The following is a 15,561-nucleotide window of genomic DNA, read 5'->3' as shown; positions in this document are numbered from 1 at the left end:
TGTGAACAGCATGTTTTATTTGAATTTCCGGTGTATGCTGTCATAAGTAATGAGCTCCATGCCCATGTTATATCTTTTATTGATAATTTTAACTATGATGAATAATACAGATACAATGTCAGCGCTCCTCAGTAATCATAGTGTATAACGTTTTACTGCCAAAACCTGCTATAATATTTTACGTCGACGGAGACAAATTCTATATTAATTGTAATTAATTGTGTTTTGTTATTAAATAATTTTAACTGATGGTGTCTCATAATTCCAATGTATAATGGACGTCAGATTATAAGTACACACACTCTTAGAGTATGTGTAGGACTTAAAGAATGGTTGCTGATATGTGAAATGGTATTGTCATCAGCATTATTGTACAAACTGCAATCTTTTAAAAAGTACGGTTTCGTTAAGAAAGATATTACACGCCGAATTTAATTCAAATAGCAAGAAAATTATCAGAAAATTCTTACAATCTATTCAGGTATATTTGTTTCTATGTTAACAAAGCATCATGGTTTGTTAAATCCTACCGAAACATTGACAAACTTACTCAATGCCTAATGTTCTAAAATGATAATTTCCCGCCTATCGCCTTATAGGCCTAGAAGTGCAACATAAGGTAATTAAGTTAGAGTTACGTCCCTTCTCTGAAGTGATGCAATATGGCGCCGGAAAGTGGTAACAGCTGATTCGATATGCCAAGTTTCCGCGGCCGTTATTGCACAACTAGGGACGCAAACGAAGCAGTTGGTATATTGATGGACACATCAATTCATATACGATAGCTGTACATAGGTAAATATGGACGATCTCGTTGATTTGTTTGGCACCAGCTCTGCAGAGGAGCTACCTGCTTCACTACCGCCGGAGGTAAGAAACAACGTATACGTATTGTTTTGACATTTCTGACAGCCGGTGTCAGCTCAATGACAAATTCCCTCTTAACTTCATCCACTTTTTGCTATTATTGTTTGTATGTGGATGTTTAATACCATAATGTTACAGTTATGCTCATCTACTTAAGTATATTCTTGTTATGTTCACCGACTTAGATAGAAATTTGAACTTGTTCCAAAATATACCGCGTCATCATTTGTTTGTAAACAAACTAGATTCTATAACGGCCAATGAACGATAAGTGCAGATCTGATTTCAGCCGTCCAATAACACCTTTTTTACTTCTCAATATTGTTATTCTAAGTGTTGCTTTGTAATTAATTTCCTGTTGTAGTTTTACACTGTGTATATCATAAATCGGCTGTTATACATGTATCTATATAAGGAAGTATTGCAGCCAATATGTAAGTTATTAAGCCTTGCTGATCAGGTTCAGAGATACCTATAGATCTAGCTATTGGGTGGTAGAGATTGAGTTGCCTCGCTATGTTTTGCTATAAAATGTAATAAACAGAATATCTAACATGTACAGTATCTTCAGTATAATAAATATATTTCACTTGTATACATGTGAGGCTAATTCGTAAAAAATATCAAAATATTAACCCCATTCGTGATATATATTTGGTATTACTGAAGACGCTATTAGATATCCTCAATGTGTCATATATTTATGAAACTGTGTGATAGCTGGCAGAATCTCTGATAATGTGATTCAAATAGATTATGCATGATTTATTTCCTTTATTTGTAGATTGAGGAAGGAAACATAGAATATAAAGTAAGTATATAATGAAGTACACCTGTACATGTGTATAAATCCATTGTTTTTGAAGTTTTTCATTCAATCCATGCAGTGATTTAAATTTTCTTACCCTAATTATACAGGGGCCTGTACCTTTTCCTTTGGGAAAATATAGCCATATCTTTTTAATTTCGGCAAAAATGTACTTTCTTCCAAGCTTAAAAATAATCATAAAGTCAATGGTTTAATATCATTTTGAATAAGCATAATATAGCTATGATCAATCAATTATAGCATTGGCTTGTGAAAACATTATGTGAAATGTTATATGATAAACATTTCTTCATATTTATTAACAAACAAGGGAAAATATGAATTAAAAATTGGGAAAATACAGCAAATTTTCTCTAGGGGAATCGAAGGGGCCTGCATTCGGCCCCAAATCCATGCCAAAAAAATCACTGCCATGTCATAACATTTTTATCATTAATGCTATAATATTTTACTCCAACAAGTGGTGATGGGTTTCTGCCAAATAATTTGAGAACTTTTTTTTAAATTTCTAGTTTGATACAGATACAACTACATACAATGTATGAAGCAATTGCAACCTCTCAAAGGAACCATCCTACCACTATATATATAGCTAGCTATAGGCTGAAGGGAAATTTCCCCTAGTGTGAAGCTAAAAAAAAAGAAGTCAACTGTATCACTATATGTACACCGTACACTAGTCAACAAGACTCTGCTTATAGTTACATGGTCTATTGCTCTATCAACTGAGCTAAAGGGAAATTCCTGCTAGTATAGCCTGAGCTAGTAATTAGATGACCTATACTCTTCACTTTTACAACCTGGTACTGTCAACCCGGGTCTCTTAATACCGCCAATGTGGGATTCTAGTTGAGTGTCAATATGAAAGAACAGGGAAAAAAACATGCCTGCTGATCATGAGCGCCCAACAGGAATAGCACCCAGGTTTAATTTCTGGCTAGGTAATCCCAGGCTTCAGGTGGCTCTACCTCCTGATCATGAGTCAAAGAAGCAAGATCTGTCAGCTGAGTGACAGAGACCATATACTTAACACTATGTACAAGCCTCCCAAGAGTAAGACCATTTGTTCCACAAAGTTACTTAATAGGTGTTTTCTTCTTCATCAACACATTCCAATATAAATGGGTCAATTTCCAAGTTACATCATGTTCTCTAATTGAGAATTCAAGTAACAACTAAACTACCAGCCTTAAAACATGTATTATGCCATATGAAATGTATAGCTTCTTTCAAGTTAGTATGTGGTCTTTCTAAAAAAAAAAGTTAAAATGTATTTGTTTAATTAAATGGTATAACGAGTGAACTAATATTCAAAACAAACTAATTAGCAGATCAAGAGGGTAGTGTTACGTATGTATGAATAACAATGACTTAACATACTGTTTGATATAGTTTACCACCTTGACCTAATTACATTGTGTGTATATACCAAAATACATACCAATTGTAATGCCATTAGATGTGTATATGTACATATAATACTTAAGACAGCAGAGGATTTGATTCTGGGCCATTAATACAACAAATATGAAAACTGACCGAGTTGTTTTTATCAGAAACATAAATCTTCATGCTCCTATAAAATGCTATAGTAGTTTTAGTATTGGGTATAACTATTCGCATGAATTGTATTACAGTCAGACACACACAGTATACGCGTACATCCTTGTACCTACTGATGTTCTATCTCATATATGATATCATATTCTGTTAACAGAAGTTACTAATCAGTTTATCAGCCGATATTAGAGATAGGAGTTACATAACACTATTCAATTCAATTCATTTATTGACTTTAGGTCTATGACCCATCAGTACATAAATTAATATACATGTATTTATATATGTATATATATATATATGAATACAACATGAATTATAGTAAAATTACAAAACGTAATTGACTTATTATAATTTAATACGGAAACCGATTAACCGACATATGTACTATATTATGAGGAATATTAATCAACCATATTGTCTACTGGCAACATCAGCAAAAAAAAAAATACATTGTAACCACTTAATCTTACAAGGGCTGCGCCCAATCACAGAATTGATACTAATTATAATACACTGTTACAGAATAAGGATTCTAGGAGAACTTCTATAACAGTCAGTCAGAGAGACATGGAAAAAAAGTATCAGATAATACCATTTGGTAAACACGACAGACGGACACCGGGAGGTTCAACAATGTATAAGCACACTATTATGCAATAACGTGTTACATCAAAACTCAACACCTACACAAACCGAGTATATTTACACAATTCTGCAACTAAAAGCTTCTTTGATAAATCTTCCTAGCAAATTCAATTCTTTAAGACTATTTGTGTTCAGTAATTCTATTACTTTGAAGACTGAAGGTTTTTTCCAAAAATATTTTTTTATATATTTTCCTCTAAGAGTTGAATATTTTTGACATACGAGTAAAAAATGAAATTCATCCTCAACTTCTAAAGAATTACAGTTAATGCAATACCTATGACACCTGGGAATATTCCTATACCTTCCTGATTCTATAGCTAGATTGTGTGCTGAAAGTCTCAGTTTTGTTATCATTTTTCTCAATTGACTTGGTAATGATTTGGTGAGGTAGAATTGCAGTGTTACTTTATTAACCATATGTTTGTATAGATCACATTTACTCGACATATGTAATGAGTTAAACAATGTCTGAGAGGCCTGGTCATTAATTCTTTCTTTTATAATAGGCATATAAACAAAATCAGAAGGCAACTGACGTAACCATATATATCCAAATCCAAGTTCAAATAATTTGTGCTTCACATGCAAGAGCCAATTCTGTTTTGGATTCTCTTTCTCAATTTCCATGTAGAGCAAGTTGTAAGCCTCTCTTAGTATACAATTATCAGAATTCAACAATTTAAACCAAAATTTTAACATTCTATTAAGTTGCATATTCTTCAGTGGGAGTCGCCCAAGTTCGATATAAATCATAGCGTTACAGGTAGATTTTTTAACGCCCAGTAAGTTTTTACAAAATTCTAAATGTACCTTTTCAACTTCCAAAGCATTATGAGTACTCCATACTTCACAGGCATAGCAAAGAATACTGCTAATATAAGTATCAAACAAATGCAACATAGTTTTTATATTTAAGTTCAAATTATTACACTTTGAACGTAGGGCAAAAAGAGCTTTACGAGCTGATTGAACACTGATAACAGTAATCATTGCTGTTAACATTACTAATGTTTCTAAATCTATGATTTCGAGTTCGGTATAAGTACCTGTATATGTAGTTAATTCTGGGTTTTCCACACATCATTTTGGGTGGGAATTTTCAATATGTAAAACATAATTACTGGTAATGAGTGGCTTGTTTTTCTTTAAATATTTTAGTCTAAAAGGCTGTATGATTGATTAGTGACATGGGTTATGTAGGGAAATGGTAGCTTCAGAAAGTAATTTGATTACTCTTATTATTATTAATTAGATATAATACACTAGCTTACCGGTAATTGAATTTGATGATGGTAGCCAATCTCACTTCAGCTTATAATCATAGAGCAGAAAACAAAATCATATATACAGAACAAGTGCTCTGATTCATGATGTGACAGCTGGTCAGAAAACGCTTACACAGAACAAGTACTCTGATCATGATATGATCACGGATCAGAAAACACTCCCACAGAACAAGTACTCTGATCATGATATGATCACAGATCAGAAAATGCTCACACAGAACAAGTACTCTGATCATGATATGATCAAAGATCAGAAAACACTCCCACAGAACAAGTACTCTGATCATAATATGATCAAAGATCAGAAAATGCTCACACAGAGCAAGTACTCTGATCATAATATGATCAAAGATCAGTAGATACTTACACAGAATTTTTTTTTTTCATTTTTAGTTTGTTGTACGCGTATACGTACAGTAGACTTTATTTTTGTTCATTTTTTCACAGCTAAAGCTAGTCAACCCGTCAGACTTTCGATTAGAACACTTAGTAACTCAAATGAAATGGCGACTAGAGGAGGGACATGGGGAAGCCATTTACGAGATAGGAGTAGAAGACAATGGAATGTTGGTAGGCCTTACAGACGTGGAGCTGGAGGCTTCAGTACGGACTCTCAACAGAATGGCGGACAGGTATGCAAACAACAAAACATGGTGTCATATGGTCATGTAGCTAGCAAATGTACAATGCAGAACTATACAGTTTTTATTGATCATGATGTTTTACAAAGAAGTCATGATCACAACCTTGCAAATTTAAGTTGGTAGGATAGAATTTAAAATGGAGATGGAATGTTTGCATGTATTTAGTCATAGTGTGTGTATTCGTACCACAACGAAAATTTAACCATTGGATATGATAAGATTCCATTTGAAAATAAGTTACCATTGTCAGCAAATATCAACATGCACTTCAATTTATGAAGTAGGATCTCACTTACCACCTCCACTATTCTTTTGTAATAGCTATGTACTGAAAAAATATACATGTGTAATATTTACATTCTGCAGGTTAGAGATCACAACACAGTATGATAACTTAAAATGGTTGTGATCCTGTTCTGTGTACAAATAAGGGCTGCAACACAGTGATGTATGAAAAATGGTTGTGATCCTGTTCTTTGAACAGGTTATAATAAGGGGCCACAACACAATGTAAAACAAATGTGATCCTGTTCTTTGTACAGATTAGGGGGCCACAATACAGTGTTTTAATGTAAAATTGTTGTGATCCTGATCTGTGTACAGGTTAGGGGCCACAACACAGTGTTCTAATGTAAAATAGTTGTGATCCTGATCTATGTACAGGTTAGGGGCCACCACTTCGGTGTTGAGGGAGAGACTGGTGGACAGTGATGAAGGTGCTGGATGTCGTAAACGGGTGTTAGAAATCCTTGTTAGAAAAGTCCCAGATGACCAACAGGTAAAATAACGTGCCTTGTATAATTGTAAAATCTTCATTGTCGTAATTACATATGTATATAAATAAGAGCTAATTGGTACAAGTTGTTGAAGTATGTTAATATGAACTTGTACTGACCATCCCAGCCCCATCAAAAAAGATCTAAAAGACAGACTGGAAAGTATTATAGGATAATGCCCTTGATTTTCAAAAAGATTTTTGGTTTAGGTTCTGTATTTTACCTTTTCTTTGGGATATAAGATGTGTTGTTCAGTGATTTTACAGTACTATTTTAGCAGGATTTGTCAATAGGTGTGTTAAAGTGAAGTGCAGTTCAAAGCTGAACATTATTTATAAACATTTTTGCAGTTATTTTTCAGTTCTTATATGCTGCCATAGTAAATGAAGTTTATTCCCCAGAATCACTTGAGCTGTATTTCTATATAACCAAATATTTTTCTGTTCAGTTCATTGACCTGCGACTGGCAGTCCTAGGGAATGTAGATGCAGGCAAGAGTACACTGTTAGGTGTGCTTACTCAGGGCGAGCTAGACAACGGGAGGGGACGCGCCAGACTCAACCTCTTTCAACATCTGCACGAGATACAGTCTGGGCGAACCTCCAGCATCAGTCATGAAATCCTTGGGTTTAACAGCAAAGGGGAGGTAAGTCTGCCATATAGATCTGAACTATTGGTGTTTTGGACTGTTAATTGTTATGTTGATGTTGTACTGGGTTGTTGGAGAAATATCTAAGATTTTATGATTATAGTGTGAATTATGATAACGGATGATTTTTTTTCCAGATTGTGAATTACAGTGGATCTCGAACTGTAGAGGAAATTTGTGAGAATTCTTCCAAGCTTATCACTCTTATTGACCTTGCTGGACATCACAAGTATCTGAAGACCACTATATTTGGACTGACCGGTCATGCCCCAGACTTTGCCATGTTAGTGGTCAGTGCTAACACAGGAATGGGTAAGTTTCAAGGTGTCTGACCAAACACTTCCACACAGTTTGATTGGAATTACAAACTAATACTGACATAGAAAATTCATAATAATATTCTAATAAGTTTCTTGTGGTGTGCACTTACAGTTGATAAATGCAGGGAAAAGAGTACAGTACTATCACCAAGGAAGTATAGTCTATAAGTGTTGATTTTATAATCTCTGTTATAAACAATGTGATTTGCAAAAGGTCAAAATATGTTGGGTACCCAGGTACAGGTTGGGTTTTAAAATTTAGGTACTCTGGGATAAAATTCTCACCCATAACAGTCCAATTATTTCATTTCAGGTTGTTTAAATTACATGTTTTTAATCATGTCAAAATTGAAATGCCAAAATATAAATAAAAATACAATTACCAATTCAGTACAATAAATTATTTTTTCCACCAATATACTTCAAGTTAGTTCTGGTAGTGTATATTTGGGAATATTCACAGGGGATTTGATCAATTAATTTAATATTGTGCCAAAGTATATATCCATCGATTGTTTATATATACAAACAATTGCGTAGAAGTGTTAATCGCAAAATGGCTTGTTTATATGAAATTTAATACCTACGAACTAAATCTGACTGGGATAATCGCGAAATATTATCCCCATGTAACTTAACAACCATACAGTAACTGAATGATTTTGTTATATATTAGATAATTGGTATTCTGTACTGTGTTTGTAGCTGGGACGACAAAGGAACACCTTGGGTATGCCCTGGCCCTGAACGTGCCGATATTTGTTGTGATCAGTAAGATTGACATGTGTAGGAAGTACCTGATGGAGAGGACAGTATCTCAGCTAGAGAAGATCTTAAAGTCGCCAGGATGTAAACGAGTTCCACTGCGGATCAAAACTGAGGATGATGCTATCACAGCTGCCACAAACTTTGATACAGACAGGTAATATTGAATATCACAATTGATACAGACAGGTAATATTGAATATCACAATTGATACAGACAGGTAATATTGAATATCACAATTGATACAGACAGGTAATATTGAATATCACAATTGATACAGACAGGTAATATTGAATATCACAATTGATACAGATTTAATTGTCTATTTTCTGACTTGCCATAATCTGCATTACATGTTTGGGAAATAAATAGGCTGAGTATTTATTCCTGAAGAGATGTGGATTGTTGTTTTTAATTTTGATGTTTTTCATTTGATATTTTTTCAGAATAACTCCCATTTTCACCATATCAAGTGTGACAGGGAAAAGCTTAGATCTGCTAACAACATTTTTAAATGTACTTCCTTCCATGAAAAATGTCAAAGAACGAGAGAAACTTACACAAGACCTAACAGAATTCCAGGTAATGTTCCTTATAATAGCTAGTTTATAGTATAATCATGGACATAGAATGAATTCTTAAAACATTCAGCCATATTCCAGAGTGGCTTATATATGATTAGTTTAGGGAAGATAATTACTCAATTGTTATAAATTGCCTTGATCTGGAATTGATTAAGAAGAGGAGGCCTTATTACAAAAAACATCAAAAGAGCGAAGAGTACTTATAGGGGAGGGGTGATATATACAGCAAATATGGTAATCTTTTTGTGGAGTGTGGATGTTCTTATTCATGAACTGTAGCAATGAGGAGTATTGGGTATTTTTCAGATTGATACTCTGTTTTCGGTGCCAGGAGTAGGAAGTGTTGTAGGAGGAACAATTCACAGGTAAGATTGATAATCATAAACTATCACAAGTAAGATAGACAATCAGAGACAATCACAGGTAAGATAAACAATCATAGACAATCACAAGTAAGATAGACAATCATAGACAATCACAGGTAACATAGACATAGACAACACAGGTAAAATAGACATAGACAACACAGGTAAGATAAACAGTCATAGACAATCACAGGTAATACAGACAATCATAGACAACACAGGTAAGATAGACAGTCATAGACAATCACAGGTAAGATAGACAATCATAGACAACACAGGTAAGATAGACAATCATAAACAATCACAGGTAAGATATACAATCAGAGACAATCACAGGTAAGATAGACAATCAGAGACAATCACAGGTAAGATAGACAATCATAGACAGCACAGGTAATACAGACATAGACAACACAGGTAAGATAGACAATCATAGATACTCACAGGTAAGATAAACAATCAGAGACAATCACAGGTAAGATAGACAATCATAGACAACACAGGTAAGATAGACAATCATAGACAACACAGGTAAGATAGACAATCATAGATACTCACAGGTAAGATAAACAGTCATAGACAATCACAGGTAAGACAGACAATCATAGACAACACAGGTAAGATAGACATAGGCAACACAGGTAAGATAGACAATCATAGACAATCACAGGTAAGATAGACAATCATAGACAACACAGGTAAGATAGACAATCACAGGTATAAACAATCATAGACAACACAGGTAAGATAGACAATCATAGACAACACAGGTAAGACAGACAATCACAGGTATAAACAATCATAGACAACACAGGTAAGAAAGACAATTATAGACAACACAGGTAAGATAGACAATCATAGACAACACAGGTAAGATAAACAATCAGAGACAATCACAGGTAAGATAGACAATCAGAGACAATCACAGGTAAGATAGACAATCATAGACAACACAGGTAAGATAAACAATCAGAGACAATCACAGGTAAGATAGACAATCAGAGACAATCACAGGTAAGATAGACAATCATAGACAATCGCAGGTAAGATAAACAATCAGAGACAATCACAGGTAAGATAGACAATCATAAACAATTACAGGTAAGATAGACAATCAGAGACAATTACAGGCAAGATAGGCAATCATAGACAATCACAGGTATAAACAATTATAGGTAAGATAGACAATCATAGACAATCACAGGTAAGATAGACAATCATAGACAACACAGGTAAGATAGACAATCATAGACAATCATAGACATTCACAGGTAAGATAGACAATCACAGGTAAGATAAACAATCAGAGACAATCACAGGTATAAACAATTATAGGTAAGATAGACAATCATAGACAATCAGAGACAATCCCAGGTGAGATAGACAATCACAGGTAAGATAGACAATCAGAGACAATCACAGGTAAGATAGACATTCATAGACAATCACAGGTATAAACAATTATAGGTAAGATAGACAATCATAGACAATCAGAGACAATCACAGGTAAGATAGACAAGCATAGACAACACAGGTAAGATAGACAATCATAGACAATCACAAGTAAGATAAACAATCATAGAGTAAACAATCATAGGTAAAACAGGTTCATTGACGCAGACCAGCATCACGTTTCGGATTTTCAACAGTACACCATTATACATGTTGTAACAGTTATAAGTTAGAGAAGACTTCCATAGAATGCTAAATATAATTCTAAGTGGTAACTGTTTGTTTGTGTAGGGGATCCATCAAAGAGGGAGATTGTCTACAATTGGGGCCATTTGAAGGCGGAGAGTTCCGACATGCTGTAGTCAAAACTGTTCACAGAAACCGTCTGCCATGTCGCTTCATTCAGGCTGGACAGACAGCAACAGTGGCCCTGGCAAACATAGAGAGGGAAGCAGTTACGTAAGGTATGTCCACCAAAACAGGGAACATACAATCTTTTTGTAGCGTTGAATAGACTAAGTTTTGATGTATAAGACAAAACTTGGTTTTATGAGAGTTGATTGGAACACCTGGTAATTTGTTATAGTGCAAGACTGACTAAAGGATCTCGGAGTCATGCTTACCAGGGTTCATGTTGTAGGATATACTTGACCATGTATGATTTGTAGGTAATGGTTGACCATTTAGGATATGTAGGTAATGGTTGACCATTTAGGATCTGTAGGTGATGGTTGACTATGATTTGTAGGTAATGGTTGACCATATAGGATTTGTAGGTAATGGTTGACCATATAGGATTTGTAGGTAATGGTTGACCATATAGGATTTATAGGTAATGGTTGACCATATAGGATTTGTAGGTAATGGTTGACCATTTAGGATATGTAGGTAATGGTTGACCATTTAGGATCTGTAGGAGATGGTTGACTGTATGATTTGTAGGTAATGGTTGACCATATAGGATTTGTAGGTAATGGTTGACCATATAGGATTTGTAGGTAATGGTTGACCATTTAGGATCTGTAGGTGATGGTTGACTGTATGATTTGTAGGTAATGGTTGACCATATAGGATTTGTAGGTAATGGTTGACCATATAGGATTTATAGGTAATGGTTGACCATATAGGATTTGTAGGTAATGGTTGACCATTTAGGATTTGTAGGTAATGGTTGACCATATAGGATTTATAGGTAATGGTTGACCATATAGGATTTGTAGGTAATGGTTGACCATTTAGGATTTGTAGGTAATGGTTGACCATTTAGGATGTGTAGGTAATGGTTGACCATATAGGATTTGTAGGTAATGGTTGACCGTGTGTGTTTTCATAGATTTGTGGGTTATGGATGATGGTGTACATTTTGTACGGCATAGTCAACATTGGATACTGTAGAGTTTTTGACCATCATGATCATTTACATTTTGTAGGGTATGGTGCTTGTTAGTCAAGAGATGAGCATCAGTGCTTGTGAGGAATTTGAGGCGGACATTTATCTTCTATACCACTCCAAACAAATCACGATTGGATTTGAGGCCACCATACACGTGGGCAGTGTTTGTCAGACCTGTAAGATCATTGAGATAGAAGGAAAGGTGAGTATCAAACATGTGGACAGTGTTTGTCAGACCTGTAAGATCATTGAGATAGAAGGAAAGGTGAGTATCAAACATGTGGACAGTGTGTGTCAGACCTGTAAGATATAGACATGTGGGCAGTGTGTGTCAGACCTGTAAGATTACAGAGGTCAGAGGAAAAGTGAGTACCAAAACATGTGGGCAGTGTATGTCAGAACTGTAAGATCTTAGAGATAGAAGGAAAGGCGAGTACCATTGAAACATGTGAGCAGTGTTTGTCAGACCTGTAAGATCATAGAGGTCAGAGGAAAAGTGAGTACCAATACATGTAGGCAGTGTGTGTCAGACATGTAAGATATAGACATGTGGGCAGTGTATGTCAGACATGTGAGATATAGACATGTGGGCAGTGTATGTCAGACCTGTAAGATATAGACATGTGGGCAGTGTGTGTCAGACCTGTAAGATCATAGAGATAGAAGGAAAGGTGAGTACCAAATATGTGGGCAGTGTGTGTCAGACCTGTAAGATCATAGAGATAGAAGGAAAGATGAGTACCAAACATGTGGACAGTGTGTGTCAGACCTGTAAGATTACAGAGGTCTGATGAAAAGTGAGTACCAAACATGTGGGCAGTGTGTGTCAGACCTGTAAGATATAGACATGTAGGCAGTGTGTGTCAGACATGTAAGATATAGACATGTGGGCAGTGTTTGTCAGACCTGTAAGATCATAGAGATAGAAGGAAAGGTGAGTACCAAACATGTGGGCAGTGTTTGTCAGACCTGTAAGATCATAGAGATAGAAGGAAAGGTGAGTACCAAACATGTGGGCAGTGTTTGTCAGACCTGTAAGAGGTTGGAGGAAATAGAGGTACTTATGATCAAGGGGAAGCTGGTCATCTTACACATTAACATTATGTCTGTGGTGAGGGATTTCATGCCAAGTAATGTTTATTTGGACCAAAAGTTTCTGTCACCTGATGTTAATGTAATTATGCTAAAGCTTAATACAGTGACTGGAAAGTTCGTTGTGTAACACTCCAAGGTCTGAATGACAAAGGTGAAGGTCATGGCAAGAGCCCAAACACAATTACTCTATGTGGATGTCATTGTGGTGTGCAGCATAGATGTTTAAGCCTTATATATGTACTAATTTAACATTTAAAAAATACTAATGCTTTTTTCTGAGGGGATACAAGCTCCTTGTTCTCTATTTACCTGTATGGATAACAGTGACTTTTGTTTACAGGAATCCATTAAAACCAATGAGAAGGCCCGTGTCAAGTTCAGGCTGGTGAAACAACCCGAGTATATGAGAGTGGGATCGCGTCTTCTCTTCCGTCAGGGCACCACCAAGGGTATGGGGGAAATCGTCAAGACTATTCCATGGCAAAGTGAGGAGGCCATGCGATAAACAGAAACAAAGATAAACAGAAACAAAAGTGTCTGTAAATGTGAAACTTACATCAACCCAAAATCAAATACAAAAGTGTAGAGTGTAGTAACAAATACATTTTCCTGATACAACTTTCTCATGTTCAGCTCAAGTGTTAGAGACTTGTGTGTTATTTCGGCCAGTCACCAGCTGTACAGACACTTGTAAGATACTGTATGTTTATATTTCTCAGAAAATTTACTGATTTTGGAGTATCATATATCTAGTATTAACACCATTTTAAAACATTAGATTTTATCCAAATAAGAGAGCATTCTACAGTTTTAAATAATACCTTATTTCATGAACACCACTTTTAAACTTTTACTTCGTTTGCATGAAAATTGTATAAAACAAGTTTGTAATCAAAGTTTGTTTTAGGAAGTTGAAACCATTCCTTTTGTTTTTTCACAGTTATTGTTATTGTTTATACATTATTGTTATCGTTGTTGACATGTTTAAAAAGTTTAATCTATATATTGTTTGCTTCTATTGTCCGCCATGTATAGAACTATTACTAGTTTAATATTCCTATTTGCTTGGAGTTTTTGAAGTAAACTAGTTTTAAAGGTAGCTATTGTTTAGAGATGACAGTATGAATTATCTAGAGGTGTGTCCCGTGTTACAACTGTCTCCGTTTTAAGACTTGGGATATACAGATGAAGTTACATGTATCTTTTATACCAGTGCTTTTATTACCCCAGTACTTAAGATACCATCTTAATCCTAATATTAAAATCAGTACTTGTTACTGTTATTTAAATTATCATCAATTCATTTATGCATGCAATGATTTTTTACCAGATGTATAAAAATAAAAAAAAAGTAAACTTAAGCACCTCAGTGTAACTTAAATAAAATATTTTTTCTTTGGAATTTTAATATACCAGTACAATGAAATTGGTATTGATATTTTTATACTGACATTTCATTACTGGTTCTCATATCAGTTAGAATGTAGACAAAACCTGTGCAATAGTAGATCATGAGTAGATCTGTACATAGCTTCTGTACGTAGATAGTGTCCTAAAGCATTGTGGCTGTGATTTTGTATATAAAACGTTTTGCTGATACCGTATTTTGTATGTAGTTAACAAACCTCTGCTGATGTGTGGTTGTTGATTTATTTTAATTTATTGAGTAAAAGGAGTTTATGAATCTGCAGTCTCATGCGTGTAAAAACATTTGAAGCAATATGTTCATATATAGATTTTATTCATTCTGTTTAATCTGTACCATCGTTTAAATTGTATGTTATGTTAGTGATGATTTTTTGTTTACAGCTGATAATGCTGTAATGTATATCTGTCTTTTGGATAACCATGGGATTGTGGGTCTATAGACGAGGTGGAGCTGATCTGTAGACGATGTAGAACTGATCGGTATAGTCCAAGTGTCTAATTATAAGGGCAGAGTACCTTTATTGTCGTAAAAAGAACGAAATCGGGTATCAACTACTCATATATTCAAACCAAATGTAACCCGTTTCATTGTTTTCACATTTTATGTTCCTTTTGATTTTGTTATAACTGGCAAAATATAATATCATACATTATGATATAGTATTATGTTGTGTAATACCATTTTCAATATCAGCAGTAATACCATTTATCACAAGTGTTGCTTTGGAGTGTTTTTGAATTAGTTTTATAGTTCTTTTGTAGTTTGTAGCTGAATGTAATGCATTGATAGCAAAAATATTAAATTGACTAAAACAATGCCTTGTTTTGATTGTTTCTTTCAAAATTGGGACAACCAAGCTGTCAGTTGATAGTGAATGGTGTAGGTCAATCTTCAG

At 34.7% G+C, this 15,561-nt stretch overlaps 1 protein-coding gene across 2 annotated transcripts; it reads left to right on the top strand.

Moving 5' to 3' along the window:
• Positions 1-644: 644 nt before the first annotated feature.
• LOC117324189 (GTP-binding protein 2-like) lies at positions 645-15,481 on the top strand. Of its 2 annotated transcripts, none has more exons than XR_004531934.1 (12): positions 645-870; positions 1,652-1,678; positions 5,641-5,825; positions 6,501-6,615; positions 7,062-7,259; positions 7,400-7,574; positions 8,288-8,504; positions 8,795-8,930; positions 9,239-9,297; positions 11,041-11,213; positions 12,180-12,344; positions 13,578-15,481. XR_004531934.1 is itself a non-coding variant. In XM_033879929.1 (12 exons), exons 1-12 carry the CDS (start codon positions 802-804, stop codon positions 13,740-13,742), a joined length of 1,674 nt encoding a protein of 557 aa, XP_033735820.1. In that variant the 5' UTR covers positions 645-801; the 3' UTR covers positions 13,743-15,481. The 2 variants fall into 2 exon arrangements, 1 of the variants encoding a protein (XP_033735820.1); XM_033879929.1 differs by having other exon boundaries at positions 11,041-11,203.
• The last annotated feature ends 80 nt before the right edge of the window (positions 15,482-15,561 follow it).

This window comes from Pecten maximus, chromosome 3 (genome assembly GCF_902652985.1).
Source record: "Pecten maximus chromosome 3, xPecMax1.1, whole genome shotgun sequence".
Classification (NCBI taxonomy): Eukaryota; Metazoa; Mollusca; class Bivalvia; order Pectinida; family Pectinidae; genus Pecten; species Pecten maximus.
This window is presented reverse-complemented; position numbering and strand designations above follow the sequence as displayed.

What these genes read in the sequence shown, in the direction of transcription:
- LOC117324189 (XM_033879929.1), top strand. Translation starts at nt 802, where the DNA reads ATGGACGATCTCGTTGATTTGTTTGGCACCAGCTCTGCAGAGGAGCTA. An exon ending in CTCAACAGAATGGCGGACAG is followed by an intron (nt 5,826 to 6,500) that starts GTATGCAAACAA and finishes ATCTATGTACAG; the next exon opens with GTTAGGGGCCACCACTTCGG. An exon ending in AAGACCTAACAGAATTCCAG is followed by an intron (nt 8,931 to 9,238) that starts GTAATGTTCCTT and finishes GGTATTTTTCAG; the next exon opens with ATTGATACTCTGTTTTCGGT.